General features: G+C 37.8%; 2 protein-coding genes across 3 annotated transcripts in view; both read left to right on the forward strand.

The window, feature by feature from the left end:
• The first annotated feature begins 333 nt into the window (after positions 1–333).
• On the forward strand, positions 334–5,350 carry hprt1l (hypoxanthine phosphoribosyltransferase 1, like). The gene is made up of 9 exons (XM_017699302.2): positions 334–629; positions 1,231–1,337; positions 1,985–2,168; positions 2,562–2,627; positions 2,743–2,760; positions 3,362–3,444; positions 3,963–4,009; positions 4,606–4,682; positions 4,779–5,350. The coding sequence occupies exons 1-9, from the start codon at positions 612–614 to the stop codon at positions 4,824–4,826; spliced, it is 648 nt and encodes a 215-aa protein (XP_017554791.1). The 5' UTR covers positions 334–611; the 3' UTR covers positions 4,827–5,350.
• Positions 5,351–6,051: 701 nt separating this feature from the next.
• wwox (WW domain containing oxidoreductase) overlaps positions 6,052–14,193 on the forward strand; it is a 218,022-nt gene continuing 209,880 nt past the window's right edge. For both annotated transcript variants that reach the window (XM_017699435.2, XM_017699437.2), the window contains exons 1-4: positions 6,052–6,284; positions 6,557–6,621; positions 8,358–8,415; positions 9,661–9,830. In XM_017699435.2, the coding sequence (XP_017554924.1) occupies positions 6,178–6,284; positions 6,557–6,621; positions 8,358–8,415; positions 9,661–9,830 (400 nt within the window). In that variant the 5' untranslated portion in view covers positions 6,052–6,177. The remainder of the gene's footprint in view (positions 6,285–6,556; positions 6,622–8,357; positions 8,416–9,660; positions 9,831–14,193) is intronic.

Below are 14,193 nucleotides of genomic sequence, written 5' to 3' on the forward strand. Positions count from 1 at the left end.
CCCCATTCACCAGCCGCTTTTAACAAGATTTTTTTCTTTTCATTGAACAAACTTGCGCAATTTTCATGAAGAGTCCGACATTCAGCAGTGTTTTTGTTTTTAGGTAAGAACAGAATCTGCACACAATCAAGAGCACAAAGGTGCGAACAGTTCTGCGGTTTGAGATTTGCGGGTTAAGGACCTTCCGCAAGAACAAAGAAAGAAACGTAGGAGCTTATGAACATATCGGCCCAGTGTAATCTTTTTTTTTAATGTGGGGTGGGTCCTAGATACGCCATTGGGCAGATTTTATTTTTGGGTGAGCCGGTCCTTTAGCCCTAACGCAGTGCATGCGCGCACGGCGCTGAGGGTCTGGCTGCACTGCGCGGTGGGAGATGAGAGTTTAGAGCAGCAGGTCGCTGCCACTAAATCAGATTAATAGGCAAACTGGATTGTGACGTCAGGGTTTAAAACTGTGGGCGGCGTCGTCTCGCGCTGTCCGTGCTGGAGCGGCGCTGTGTGAAGGACGGCACGAGCTGCTTGCTCTCGCTGCACGGGCAAGCATGACTCCATCAGCAGCAGCAACAGTAGCAGAACCGTAGAGCAGCTACCCCAAAGACAAGCCTCTGACGATGGCCTCCTATTTGGAGGTAAGGTGCATTTCACACATTGGGTCTGAGCCGTGTAACTTCAGCAGGCTGTGTGGGATGTAAGAGATGTGCAGGCCAGCTCTCAACGCTGGCTGGCTGCACTGCCCTTTCGAGCACTGTGGTGTTGTGGACGGAGCTAGACTTCTCAGAATACTTATAGACTACGCAAAAGCCACGCGTTTGTTCCATAAGAGTAGAGCTGCTAGATTTCTGACGTGCGCCTGCACTGGATGATTTTACCATGAGCAGTCCGTAAAAACGCTGCCCTCCTTCCAAACCTGTGATAATCAGGCTGAAGTGCTGCCAGGATTGGTTTGGTTGGAGCCGCAGTTCTGTCCATAGCCTACCTGTTAACCATTGAACGCACCCTGCTGGTAAAGTGAAGGTGTGTGGCCTTTCCTTTTCTGACCTTTACTTAAACCTACGTTTTTTTCTGCACTCTTTGATTATGGATGTTGACATAATGGGTCTAAATAAGAGTTGGATCAGTAGCCTGAACAGTATGTCCTGCCTATTTTGGAACATAATCTACTGTGTGCATATTTATAAGGTTAGGAGTGATGAATAATAATTATATTTTCTGTATTATTTTTCTTTACAGATACTTGATGATGACCAGGGTCATGAACTGAGTCTTTTTTGTGTACCCAAACACTACGAAGAAGATTTAGACAGTGTTATAATTCCCAATGGTCTCATTAAAGATCGGTGAGTTTTCTTGTAATCTGACGTTACTTCAAGTTAGTCTCCATTTCCAGCAGTCCTGAATTAATGATGAATTCCTCTTTTGCTCTTTAATTGAGCGGTTAAGATATAAACAAAGTCGTTCAGAGTGGTTTGATGCATAATTCTCCCTTTTAGAGAAACTTGCTAAGTCAGAATTTGTAAGTTTCTCTTCACTTAACTATTTCATATGAAACCACTCTGGATGACTTTGTCTGTGCAATTAAAATACGCAGAGTTTTTTGAAAAAGTGATGGAATTCCCCATTTAAGATGTTGTGTGCTTGTTGTGGAGATTTGGAAACGCACTTTTGTCTAGTGATGAGATTCATCCCTACTGGAATAATGTCCTGGCCCCAGGGTGACCGGGCTTGTCAGAAGACCTTGTGTTCATACAGTAAATTTAGTTAGTGGTGTGTGAGTGGTGCAGGCACTTGTTTGCAGGACCACAGGATAAGCATGTGACTTTAATTCTGCATTTCTATCGATTTGTTAAATTTCCTCGAGGATCCCCTCCATGGACACTGGATGCATTCTCTTGAAATTGTGCATGCCAGGTATATTTGTTCATTGAAAACATCCTTGAATTAGCATGTTGTCTGTACAGTGTTTTTCTCCTGATTTCTCCTTTAGGACTGAGCGGCTGGCCAGGGATATTGTTCGTGATATGGGAGGACACCATATTGTGGCACTGTGTGTGCTAAAAGGAGGGTATAAATTCTTTGCAGACCTGATGGATTACATCAAGGCACTGAATCAGAACAGCGATAAGTCTGTGCCGTTGACTGTGGATTTCATTAGGCTAAAGAGCTACTCAGTGAGTGCCACCATTAAACCTCTCCTTCCATTCATACACATTGAATGAATGTGCCAAATGAGTGTGCTACAGCCTTCTCTGATATTGGGCATCACAAAACAAACTAGCTTTCTGCCTTTCTATGTCTTTGTGCTCCATTCTTTACTGGTTTGCTTAAGTATGTAGCAGCACCTGTTTGTGACTGTTATAATTAGTTGTATTGTTCTAAGTTTAGACTTTGGACACAATGTATAGCCTTTCTATGTTTGTTTCTATGGTGGAGAACAGCACAATGAAAGCAAATGAATATTGCTTCAGCACATCACTTCATTACCAAGTACTCCCTTTACTTAAAGCAGATTTTCAATACATAGGGAAAAAAGTTCTCTGACGTTTCCCAAAATCTTTTCTCAGAATGATCAGTCAACAAACTGTGTAAAGGTTATTGGCGGAGATGAATTATCTGCTCTTAGTGGAAAGGTGAGTTTTGTATTTATTGCATTCATACATCTGTATATCTGTAACGCTTTAGACAGTCTTTGTGGCCTATTGTCATGTTTTAACTGTTCTTTTTTTTTTTTCTCACCCTTTACAGAATGTGCTCATAGTCGAGGTGAGCCTCTGCGTCATTTTAAATGTCTGTTGTGTGTATATATTTGTTTAAACTGAAACACTCATGTCCTGTGTCTGCAAAGTTGCTCATGAGGTTTTGAAAAGAATAACACAACACATTTTATTTCCCTAGCAAAGGTGATTATTATGATTAATATAGCATTGGTATTTCTCATGTGTAAAGCTCACTCTCAACAATGCATATCATGTGGAAAACAAACAAACATTTATTTATTTTGTTCGTGGTCTGTAATGCATTTTTGATCAAAGCCGTAAATATTGTACCACCATTTTTGCCAAGCTTTGCTCAAGTCTAGCCCAGAGCTGAAGTGCACCATTAGTGGGGATTGTTCTTTTGAATACTTTTTTTTTGGTCTTGAACTAAGCTTAATCTTTGCCTGGAAATCAGTGTCTGTGGTTGGTATATTTTAACCTGATGTCAGAAAATGCCATTGACTGAATAATGTGTATTCATAGTTTTTAGAATGTGGAAAGCTTGTGCTCATAACGTAATTCTGAGGTTCTTGATTTGCAGTGCTATGTTAAAGATATGTTAAAAAAAAATCACCCATCTCCAGTGCCACTGTTTAACTGTTTTTCAGGATATTGTAGAGACAGGGCGGACCATGGAAACACTGCTAGCGTTATTAAATGAATGTAATCCCAAAATGGTCAAAGTGGCCAGGTAAGGGATTATTGCTGTCGTACTGACATTTGTGGTGTTTTTTTGTTGGACACCTTACATTTTGCATCTTTCCATTGGAGTATAGTGAAATTTCTTTAAATAATGTGTAGAACTGAAACATTTCCACAAATCGTCCCTGTTCCTATTTGTGTCCCTCATTTAAAGTGCCAATGTATAGACGCATCCACTCTGTACCATATGTGAATTTAAAGTCACGAGTCACTTGAGCCATGTGAGTCACATGACCATTAGCAGATGGAATGGGTGAGGACAGACTAGATACTGTGCATTTAATGGCTAAATGGCTCTCCCCCACTAGACTCTAATGTAGATATCTGATGTTTGGCTGAGTGCTGTTGAAGGCTTATCACTGGACAGCAGCATGGAAGCATTCTTCGTCTACTGCTGTAACTTATCTGAATATCCATAAATGTTTATCATGGTGTCATTTGTGTTTATAACTTGCAACACCGTCAGCATCGTGTATGTATTCATTACACTGTTCTACTCAATTTCAGCTTACTTGTGAAAAGGACTCCAAGAAGCTCAGGATACCGTCCTGATTGTGAGTTCATCTCTCTAAGTTCTGTGTTCATATTGAATTTTAGATTTCAGCTTATTGTGTGGGATCTACACTGAGGAAAGAGGACCCTCTGCTCATACTGTTAGACATGGTACTTGGGCACAAGCTGATATGTCCATGCTTGAAGTGGTTATGCAATGCTTTTAGCAGTGTGGAGGCTGATAAGCTCTTTAGGCCTGTCCTAGAAGCACAGATGTTACTGTCCCTTGACCTCTGCTTTTAGCCTTAGTATTGAAGTAGAAGGGGTCCGTTATCAATCCGCCCAACTAGCGGTTAATGGCCTGTTATTGTTTAGTGTACTTTTAAGAGTGATGTTATTGCATACTTGGTGGTGTGAGCCTGTTTGGCCTTGAGTCAATTTTGACACAGTAAAAGGCTTGGCTCACTGAGTAGTTGACACAGGAATGATTTATTTATGTATTTTTGTTTGTACAATTATCCATGCTAAATAATTAAACACTGTCGCTTCTGTAGTGTGAATTGAACCATAAGGTCACTTGCTGTTGTATTTATTTATTTTATTTATTTATTTTTTGTTTTGAACTTTCATTTTTTTAATGTATTGTGTCTTTCTCCAGACATTGGGTTTGAGGTTCCTGATAAATTCTTGGTGGGATATGCTCTGGACTACAATGAGTATTTCAGGGATCTGAGTGTAAGTGGTTTAGATTTGTGCCAATGTTACCTGCAGGCAAAATCTGATTGAATGGATGTTTTATTGTATGAACTTTTTTTGCTTTATTTTCCGCAGCACATCTGTATACTAAGCGACAGAGCAAAAGAAAAGTATAGAGTATGAAAAGAATCCCAAGTGCTGGACGCATGAAGACTAAGACCACTGTGAACCTTCCCTTTCTGATGTGCTGGTTATGAAGAGGTTGTGGTTTTTTTTTTTTTTTTTTTTTTTTTCTTCCCCCCACTCTATTCTTCATTTTATGTTTTATCAAAGAAGTATGAACTCATAGAATGCAGGGAAGAAATGAGAAATAAGAGCCCAAACAGGAGAGAGAGAGAGAGAGAGAGAAGAAAGACTAGAAAATAAATTATGATTTTGTTTGGAATCAGTAGGCCTAGTTTTATCATAGTATTATGATTATAGACTGTAAATTGTTTTACATATATTTATTTATTATGTCTACTGAGGCCTTAGGTGTACTTGAACAATTTTGTTATAAATGGCACTTTTGATTAATGTGGCAGTGTCTCATACTTTAAGGTCCAGAGAAGAGGAAATGTAAGACATTATTGGAGGCAGTGCAGAACTGTACATTTTGTTGTTACCTCTAATAAATCTGTACAATATTTTATTCATGTGCTGACAAATGGAGTGTAAAAGTGTGTTAATTGTGTGTAATGTTGGAATGGGTTGGTATTGATGCCAAGCTTTCCTGGAATTACTTCAGTAAAATAACACATAATTTTTAGACCAAATTATTTATAAATGAAACTATGGGTGAGTGTCCTAAACTTGATCATTATCAACTGGCTCTGCTAGCTGGAATGTTCTACCACCAATGATGAATGATGTCTACAAGAAGAACTCCTATAGTCCAAAGGAGAGCGCAGAAATATTTTTCTTTTCTATGTTAGTCTTTTTTTTTTTTTTTTTTTTTTAAAAGCTGGCTTTTACTAATTTAAGTGTAGTAAAGGAATATTACAAATAGTAAACGTAAATAGGTAAATCCAAAAAGCCAAATGAGAAATGCGTACTGAAAATGTGTTTATATGTCTGTTTATTTTTGAGTTTGCTTTTGAGCTTAAATCAGATAAAGCAGCCTGAATCACACGGAACATGGACAACTAAAGCATAGACTACCAAATATAATAGTTATTTTTTTCAGATTTATTTATTGGTTTTGACGCACAGACCAGACGTTTTCGGATTATCTACAACGGTTTATTTATTACTTGTTTAATTTCTCTGTGAGGAAATTGAATCTGCTCTTATTTTAACGAGTCCTTCTTTGAGCGTCGCTGCCTACAAATCCCAGAATGCGCATCCCTTACAACGTCACTATGTTGTTGCGGAAGTGCTAGGGCAGAATTAGAGAGTGCTGCTGTTGGTGTGTTTTTCTCGGTGGAGAGTGACTTTCCTGTGTGACACACAGCTCAGCAAAGCAGCCACTCTAACAGAGAAAGTTCAGCTCGCAATGGCTGCTCTCAAATACGCAGGAATGGATGACACGGACAGCGAGGACGAGCTCCCACCCGGCTGGGAGGAGAGATCCACGAAGGATGGCTGGGTTTACTACGCCAAGTAAGTTAAGTAACGCTGGCCGCCTCCTAATTTCTCTCAGCTTTGACAGCCCCAGCAGAGCTGCTTCATTTCTGTTCAAGCGCGAGTCCGTGTTAACTTATTTCACACACCTTTCACGTTGCATAATTTGAAGCGCCTATACTGTACCTGTACGTGTAATGTCATTAGTAAGACGGTTCAAAAGGACTGACCTCATGACCCGAAAGCGTACACTTCTGCGGTTACGTCTTACAGAGCAAACTTGCAAAAAAAAAATAATTTGTCTTTTTCAGCCACGAAGAGATGAAAACGCAATGGGAGCATCCTAAAACTGGGAAGAAGAAGCGCTGTGCAGGAGGTTAGCCTCGAGCTCCAATACACAATGATACAGGCTACAACTGTGTACACTAAGCACCCCTGGTCAAATTCAATATTTCTGGGGTGAAAATAAGTAAACAATCTCTTCAGCAGACTGTTTTTGAAAATAACATTTAGAGAAAAATGTAATGCACAGTTACATTATATTTGATCTGCTTAACAAACAGAAAACTAGTAGTTTGGCAGGTGCAAAGTTTTGGACACTCAGTTATAAAGTCTCAGAACTTAATGAACTTGTTATGCCTTACTCTGTAGGCAGATGAAGAATGGTCCTTATGAAGTGTCAGCTTGTGACAGTTACAGAGTGTGGTACTTTATCTGACTCTTCAAAAACTTGTGTTAACACAACAATGTGCTGCATTAACAGCTGGTTGAGGATCTGAAAATGAAGGTAATTGATGCCTACAAAGCAGGGGAAGAATACAAAAAGGATATCAGTGTGGTTCCAGCTTGATATTTCCACTTCACAACATGTAAGAAACGGCAGTTATGGAGAAATGTGGAAGTCAGATCTGGAAATCCAAGAAAACTCTCTCTCTCTCTCCTCTCTCTCTCTTTCTCTCTCTCTTTCTCTCTATTTCTGTTAACACATTCGCCTTTTGTACATCTGTACCTCTGCATTGATCTTGGATTGCTTTTGGCCCAGAAAAGCACCTGCAGGAAGGTTTAACTGACACAGCAGTGGTAGTGTGCTGTTTTTCTGTGCAGTGTTCTTTAGACAAACTTGAACTGCATCGAAAAGTCATCAGAAGGGAACATTACCTGTGATCTCATCACAAAAGTCTACATCTTAAGTATACAAAACATCATCTAGAGAAGTTAAAATGCTGGGAACAAGTGCTGTGGACAATTCAGTGAAAATCAGAAGAGCAGCATTTGATGGGAGAAAAAACACTAAATATCAGCACATTCTGGAAGCAAATGTGACCGTCAATCAAGAAACTGAAGTCTCAAAATCCACTCAAAATCCAGTGTAGACTGATAAAAGAAATACAGACTGAAGCTTTTGGGATGGCCCTCACAGTTCCCTGACTTGAACATAGCTGCAAGTCTTTGGGTAGGTTTTAAACATGCTGAATTCAGCAAAAATACCACATCAATAGAGGAGTTCTGCAAGGAAGACTGAGTGAAATTTTCTAACACAAGAATAGAAAGACTCCTATCTGACCACAAAAAACATTTGCATGCTGTAATATCTGCCAAATGGAGTGTTAAAAAGCGTTGTAGGATTCTTAGTAGGATGTATGAACTTTTGCATCACAATTGAGCAAATAATATTATTTATTCCCTAATTTTTAAGTTAATGAAATATTACATTCCATGCATTAACATTTGCAGAAAAATATAATTTTCTTAAAAGTTTTCCACAGAGAGTATTTCATTTGGCCAGGGGTGCCCAAGTTTTTGCATACAACGATATGTCAAGACAAGCTAAGCCTTGAAGCACTAAAGTGTTATAACTGTAGTTTGTTCCCTTATTACACTGTGTTCAAGAATCTGTGAATTCTGACTGTAGAAGATAAGTGTAATCATTGGAACAACAGGCTAAAATATTTAATATAGATGTTTATTTGTAAGTTGTTATGTAAGTTTATAATTGGTAAGTGTAATAATATATGTAAAAGCAGATGAAATGAAACTGGTGTTACTGGTGAATTTTGGTTCAATTTGATTTTGTTTGTTTTCACTAAAACATGGTTGTGTGCTTTTCTGCAGATCTGCCATATGGGTGGGAGCAGGAGATGGATGACAAGGGGCAAATCTTTTACGTTGAGTGGGTTTTGCACCTCTGCCTTATTTGTTTGTTTGTTTGTTTGTGTTTGTATTTACTTGGCTAACAACCACCCATAGTCATATATGTTCAAAAGTATCCAGACACCCCTTGTAACTTTTAAACAGAAAGGTTGGATAAGATGATGTCTATAAACTTTGGACATTTATGACCACTTTCTCTGACCTAGATTAGGCCTTGTCTTAGACTGAATTGAAGTTCCAAAGGTGCTTCATCAGTTGTTCTATTCTAGGCTTAGGCTCAATCTGGGTTCATTATTAAATAGCAAGGATGTGAACAGTCAGTGCATTTACATGCACTTAATAATCAGATAACAGCAGAAAATCAGATTTTGTCAGTTATCTGATCAAAAGGTTTACATAATAATAATAAATTACATTTATATAGTGCCTTTCACAAACCCAAGGTCACTTCACATAGCAAAAAAAATGCACTTGAGTAATCAGATAATGGGGAAACTTCAAGTTTCTTAAGATTTCTGCTTTGCAACCGGCCAATAAAGTCACAGAAGAAGATGTGACGTAAACGTAATGAAAAACTCAAACTTCATGTTGTGGATTTAAAAAAAAAAAAACACTGTGCCTCTTTACCTGAAACTATGAACATGCATCATCTAGAAGATGAAGAATATTTAAATACTTCATTTCATCATGCATATAGTTGGTTTCAGCATCGCTGCAAAAGTGTTTTTCTGTCATCCCGGGGCAATACTGCTTGCTTATTTCCAGTACCTGCATCCATTTTGCGCATGCGCAGACTGAGACATCTGAAAGAAAGCTGCATAAGAAATTACTGAGCAGAAATCCAGCTGTGTTTATCGGATTTCTTAATCAGATTTCTAGACCTTACTCCGATCTAAGAAAATGGAATATGCTGTTTACATGACCATTTGGATAATCACATAACTGCAGAAATCCCTTGGTTCTTATCACCACCACTGTATAAAAGTCAAAGTGAGTCAGTTCCTCTACAGTCAAATCACTGATTTTTTTTTACATCTCAATATCTTAATTATGCAGTTTTGAAAATTTGATGAGATTGTGCATCTTACATCACCTAGCTTTGCTGTTGACTTGGGTTTTCTATAATCCTTGCTTTAACATTGTTTGCCTGAACGTGGCTTTAGTGTCACTCTAGACTGAAACATTATGGGTGTGAGTGAGTCTGTTGCAGTTCTCAGTGTTTTGCTGTAGTTGAGTTGGTTCATTTCTCCTTCCTTTTTTTCAGTCACATTAATAAGAGAAAGACATACTTTGACCCTCGCCAAGCCTTCACCATAGAGGATATACAAGTGAAGCCCAAGCGCTATGATGGAAACACTGCAGCCCTGGAGATCCTACAGGGTCATGACCTCTCCAACAAGGTCATAGTCATCACAGGGGGCAATTCTGGTATTGGTGAGTGATATCTCTCAGTACACAAATAAAATGCTCTTAGCTAGATTTAGCTAGATAAGCCATTAATGTATATAATTTAACATTTTGCTATTTCCTTTTTCCCAAGAAAACAGATTGCGTATTGTGGAAACATCCACTGACCATTTAGATTGGGAAAAAAAAAAAAAAAAAAAAAAAAAAAAAAAAAAAATATATATATATATATATATATATATATATATATATATATATATATATATATATATATATATAAATAAAAAAAATTTTTTGTTTGTTTTTTTTTTTTGTTTTTTGTTTTAATTCTTTTTTGGCCAAAATGCTGCCTGACAGTATATTTGGGCATATTTAGCTTGATCTCTTGCAACACCTGTTTATTCAAACAGTTGTCTCTCCATTCTTAACAAACCTCCACACACCTGCCCTGCAAACAGTAGAAAATAATCATTACATACAATATACAGAAGGTGGCACTGTAACACTGCAAATTATGGCCTTGTCCCAACTTGGCTGTTTATCATTTAGTCTGTACACTAACTGAAACATCCATCTACATTATCTTTTGAATTAAACATACAAAATCCACAAATCATCCCTTAATACTCCACATGAGTATCGATGTTCATTAGTGAGGTTGATTTGGCTGTCACTACTAACTCTAATGAATAGACTCTACTTGAATACTTGCATTAATGCATGGCTCATAATGTAATGAACTAGAGACAAATGCATTTCCGAAGTCTTTCTATTGTAAATTACTGCGAACAGCAGCCATTTAGTCAGCCTTCGAGCCTGTTATAGCACAATGAGGTTAGATAACATGGGCGTGAAAGAAATCAGATCAACATAAACATGTTAATTGTTTTGTCCAATGTCCATGCTCCATCTGAAATGTCACACCTGCTTTGCAGGATCTGAGGTCAGTGTGAAAAGCAATTTTCAACATTGCATCAGAGAGCAGTGGTTTGAGTTTTGTGATTGGTGGACAGCAGAGAGGGAATGGGGTGTATATAGTGAGTCTGTTGAAATACTTATGCTGATAATTCTGTGATTCATCTGAAATGTAAAATAATCTGTTCATGACTTTATGATCAGATTATGCCATTAATTAGTCCTTCATGTAATTATATGATACATTATTATTTTATGATGTGGTCTCCAATTTTTCTGGGATTGCTAGAGTTAAGGGGAAAAATGAAAACAGTTAAACAAACATATCTATTTTAAACTAGTATTCATGTCTATAGTGCCTGTGTGTACACTGCTTTAGGGAATACAGCAAAACCTCTGAAGAGATCTGGAAATGTATTACCCAGAACTGTATACTTTGCCTTAATGTTATGTACACAGAAAGTGTGTATGTGTGTGTGTGTGTGTCTGTGTTTTTTGGGAAAACATTATCTTTTTGCTGTGGATATTTTTCTGATTTAACGTGTCAGCATATCTAGAGAAACCTCATTACCTCATTACAAATCTTAGTAAGGCAAAGAATGGAGGTTTCATTTTTTGTAAGTACTGTCTTTTCTTACCACTAGAGGGCAGTGGAACTCTTTCTTCTGTAGAGGAAGCGCAAAATGCTGGTTCATATTTAATTTAGAACTGAGAATATGGCATTTAATACATACAGAATTTAAAAGACTACTTTTAATACACTATTCTTCTATTTTTTTATATCTAATTTTAATTTACTGATAGAATTGGCATCTTGAAAAAGCCCACATTGCTTTTCCATTGAATGTTGTCATTGTTTTCAGTGACAGTGAAAATCTCAAATCCTCAAAGTGATCACAAATCCTGTAATACAAATGTTACAAGACAGGGCAATTATAGAGGACAGAGAATAAGCTGAATATTCAAGATCAATGGGAATCAAAAAAAAAAAAAAAGAGTAAAATATAAAAGTGTGCATTTGGTTGTTAATGATTAATCGTAGTTGTGTTAAATTGCCAAAATTATTAACAATTGGACTAAATTATAATGATTGTATTAAATGTATAATTAGTCTTACACTGTATCTATGCAGTCCTGCATGGTTATTTTGCATATTCATTCCTTAATCCTATTTTGCTATTTATCCAAATGGAATTCTTTGAGGCAATTTTGTGTGTTTAATGCATTGAAAATGTATATCAGCTAGCAGGGACTTCATGCGCTGAGAGGCAGTATAATTTTTCTTATAATAAGCCACATGATATGGTAATTGTGGTCAGAAGGCATAGTGCATTCCTGTGCTCTGTCTGATTAGACCACTGCTCAGTGCATTCCATTAGTCCATTACTCTTCTGTGTGACTCCTTCTTTCTTTAAACTTTGCTCTCTACCATCTTTAATAGCTGTAATAGAAACAAATGTTCCTTGGTATATATTCTCATTCTCTCTCTCTCTCTCTCTCTCTCTCTCTCTCTGTTAACACATTCTCCTTTTGTACACCTGTACCTCTGCATTGATCTTGGAGTGCTTTTGACCCCAACTGATGCCTCCCATTCATTCCCATTAGCAACTTGGGCGCTTTCCTTAATTCTCTTCTATTGAACCAACTAAAAGTTATTTACTGTCTAGAGTGTTGTTCACTTTGCACTGGGGCTGAAACGGACTGCTGTCACAGCTTCACTGCTTTCTTTATGTGTTCTTTACAAAATATGCAAAAAAATCAGACTGATTTTGTTATGCAACAAATTTGTCATGAACAAAAAATACAAGATTTAAAAAAAAAAGGTACAGATTATATTTTCAGGTTGTAAATTTAGTTTAGTTGTAAATCTTTTCTGGAATCCTCACTGTTAGCATGTGATATATATATATATTTCCTCAGACCCTTCCTCACTGCATTATCTGGATTCCTGTAAATTCCAATCCCACTCTGCATCCCAGCAGGGATAAATATGCTCGGTAGGTTTTTTGGTATAGATGAGGGGATATAGCAGCTATACTGTATGTCAGCTTTTATTAGAATGAAGACTACTGTTTAAGTGCAGTGTGGAGCTGCGTGTTTATTTTTGGTTATTGGGTGTGTTGTTGGACTCCCTCCAGATCAGTACAGTCACCAGGTGGACAGCTCCAGCCTCTCTGCTGCCATTCTCTGATGGTGATGGATGTCGCATGGTGGTTGCATTGCACTAATGTGGCTGTATTTGTCTTGCTGTGTCATAGCCATGTGGATATGGATGTATGTGTGCAAATTCCTACATTTGTCCAATGTTTATTTTAGTTTGTCAGTTTATGTCAGCAAGTAGACCAAAATAATCCTTTTCTCGTATTATGTATGAATAGAGGAAATTTAAGTTTTTGTGAACTATCTTCTCTATTGTGTATGTTTCACAAAGCATTTCTTTGACTTTAGGTAATTCAATTCAGCAATATCAAAAATATGCCATTTTTACAATTATGTATTCATTTAATTATTTGATAGTGTCTGATAATATGGTGTCTGAAATGTTATGTTGTCTTGGCCTTTTCATTCTTTTCATTGAAATGCTGCTCACTGGTGCATGCAAATGAAAGAATCCCCTTAAAATCCCCCAAAAAAGAAAAAGGTGTAATGATATTTATGTCCCTTACATCAGCGTATTCATGCAGAGGTCAGAGATATCCCCTCATTTGTTTTTGAATCGGACAGGGAAGTGCTTACCTGCACCGTCCCATCTTGCAGCACTGGCACCGCTCTAATCTTCTGACCTACCTCTTGTGCTGTATTTTGGAGAATTCTCCATGTCCGGCTTGGAAATGGAGTGCAGAAGGTTCCGCCTGGGACAAATAACAAGGCTTAAGGCATGGAAATCTTCTATTTTGTGGTTTGTGAAAACTCTCATGTCTAGTATGCATTTGGAGCTGTATTTTATGGGCTGTGTGATTGTGCTGGTATGTCTTTATGCTGCGGCAGTGTTGGTGGATTAGGCGTCTGGCTCTCTGCGCTGGCACAGGGATTAGGTGGAAAAGTGACTCCGGCTGGAGATAAAGCCTGAAAACTAAGGCTTTGTGGGGGAGCGCTAGATTGAAGCTGATTCGTTCAGCATAACTGCCATTAAATCGATTGCATTCCCCTCTTCTCATATTTACACCCCTCTGTTTGTCTATGAATGAAGATGCCCTTGTACACGGACGCACACGTGCATTCAAAGAAGAGCAGCTTGTGGCAACTTTTAAAGGCCAAGCAAGCACAATGTGCGCCGTAGTGTGCTTGCTAGTTGTTTGTTTTCTAGTATGATTTTTTTTTTTTGTTGTTGGATTTAAGTATATTGAGGAGCACTTAATTCCTTTAAAGAGAAATTCCAAAATTTTGACTCTTTCTGTTTAATTCAATCTTTAAGACGTAATGTCATTCAGAGTGGAGTTCACAGTGGTGGTGATAGGAACCAAACATCTGAAGC

Source organism: Pygocentrus nattereri, chromosome 11, assembly GCF_015220715.1.
Source record: "Pygocentrus nattereri isolate fPygNat1 chromosome 11, fPygNat1.pri, whole genome shotgun sequence".
In the NCBI taxonomy this organism is placed as follows: Eukaryota; Metazoa; Chordata; class Actinopteri; order Characiformes; family Serrasalmidae; genus Pygocentrus; species Pygocentrus nattereri.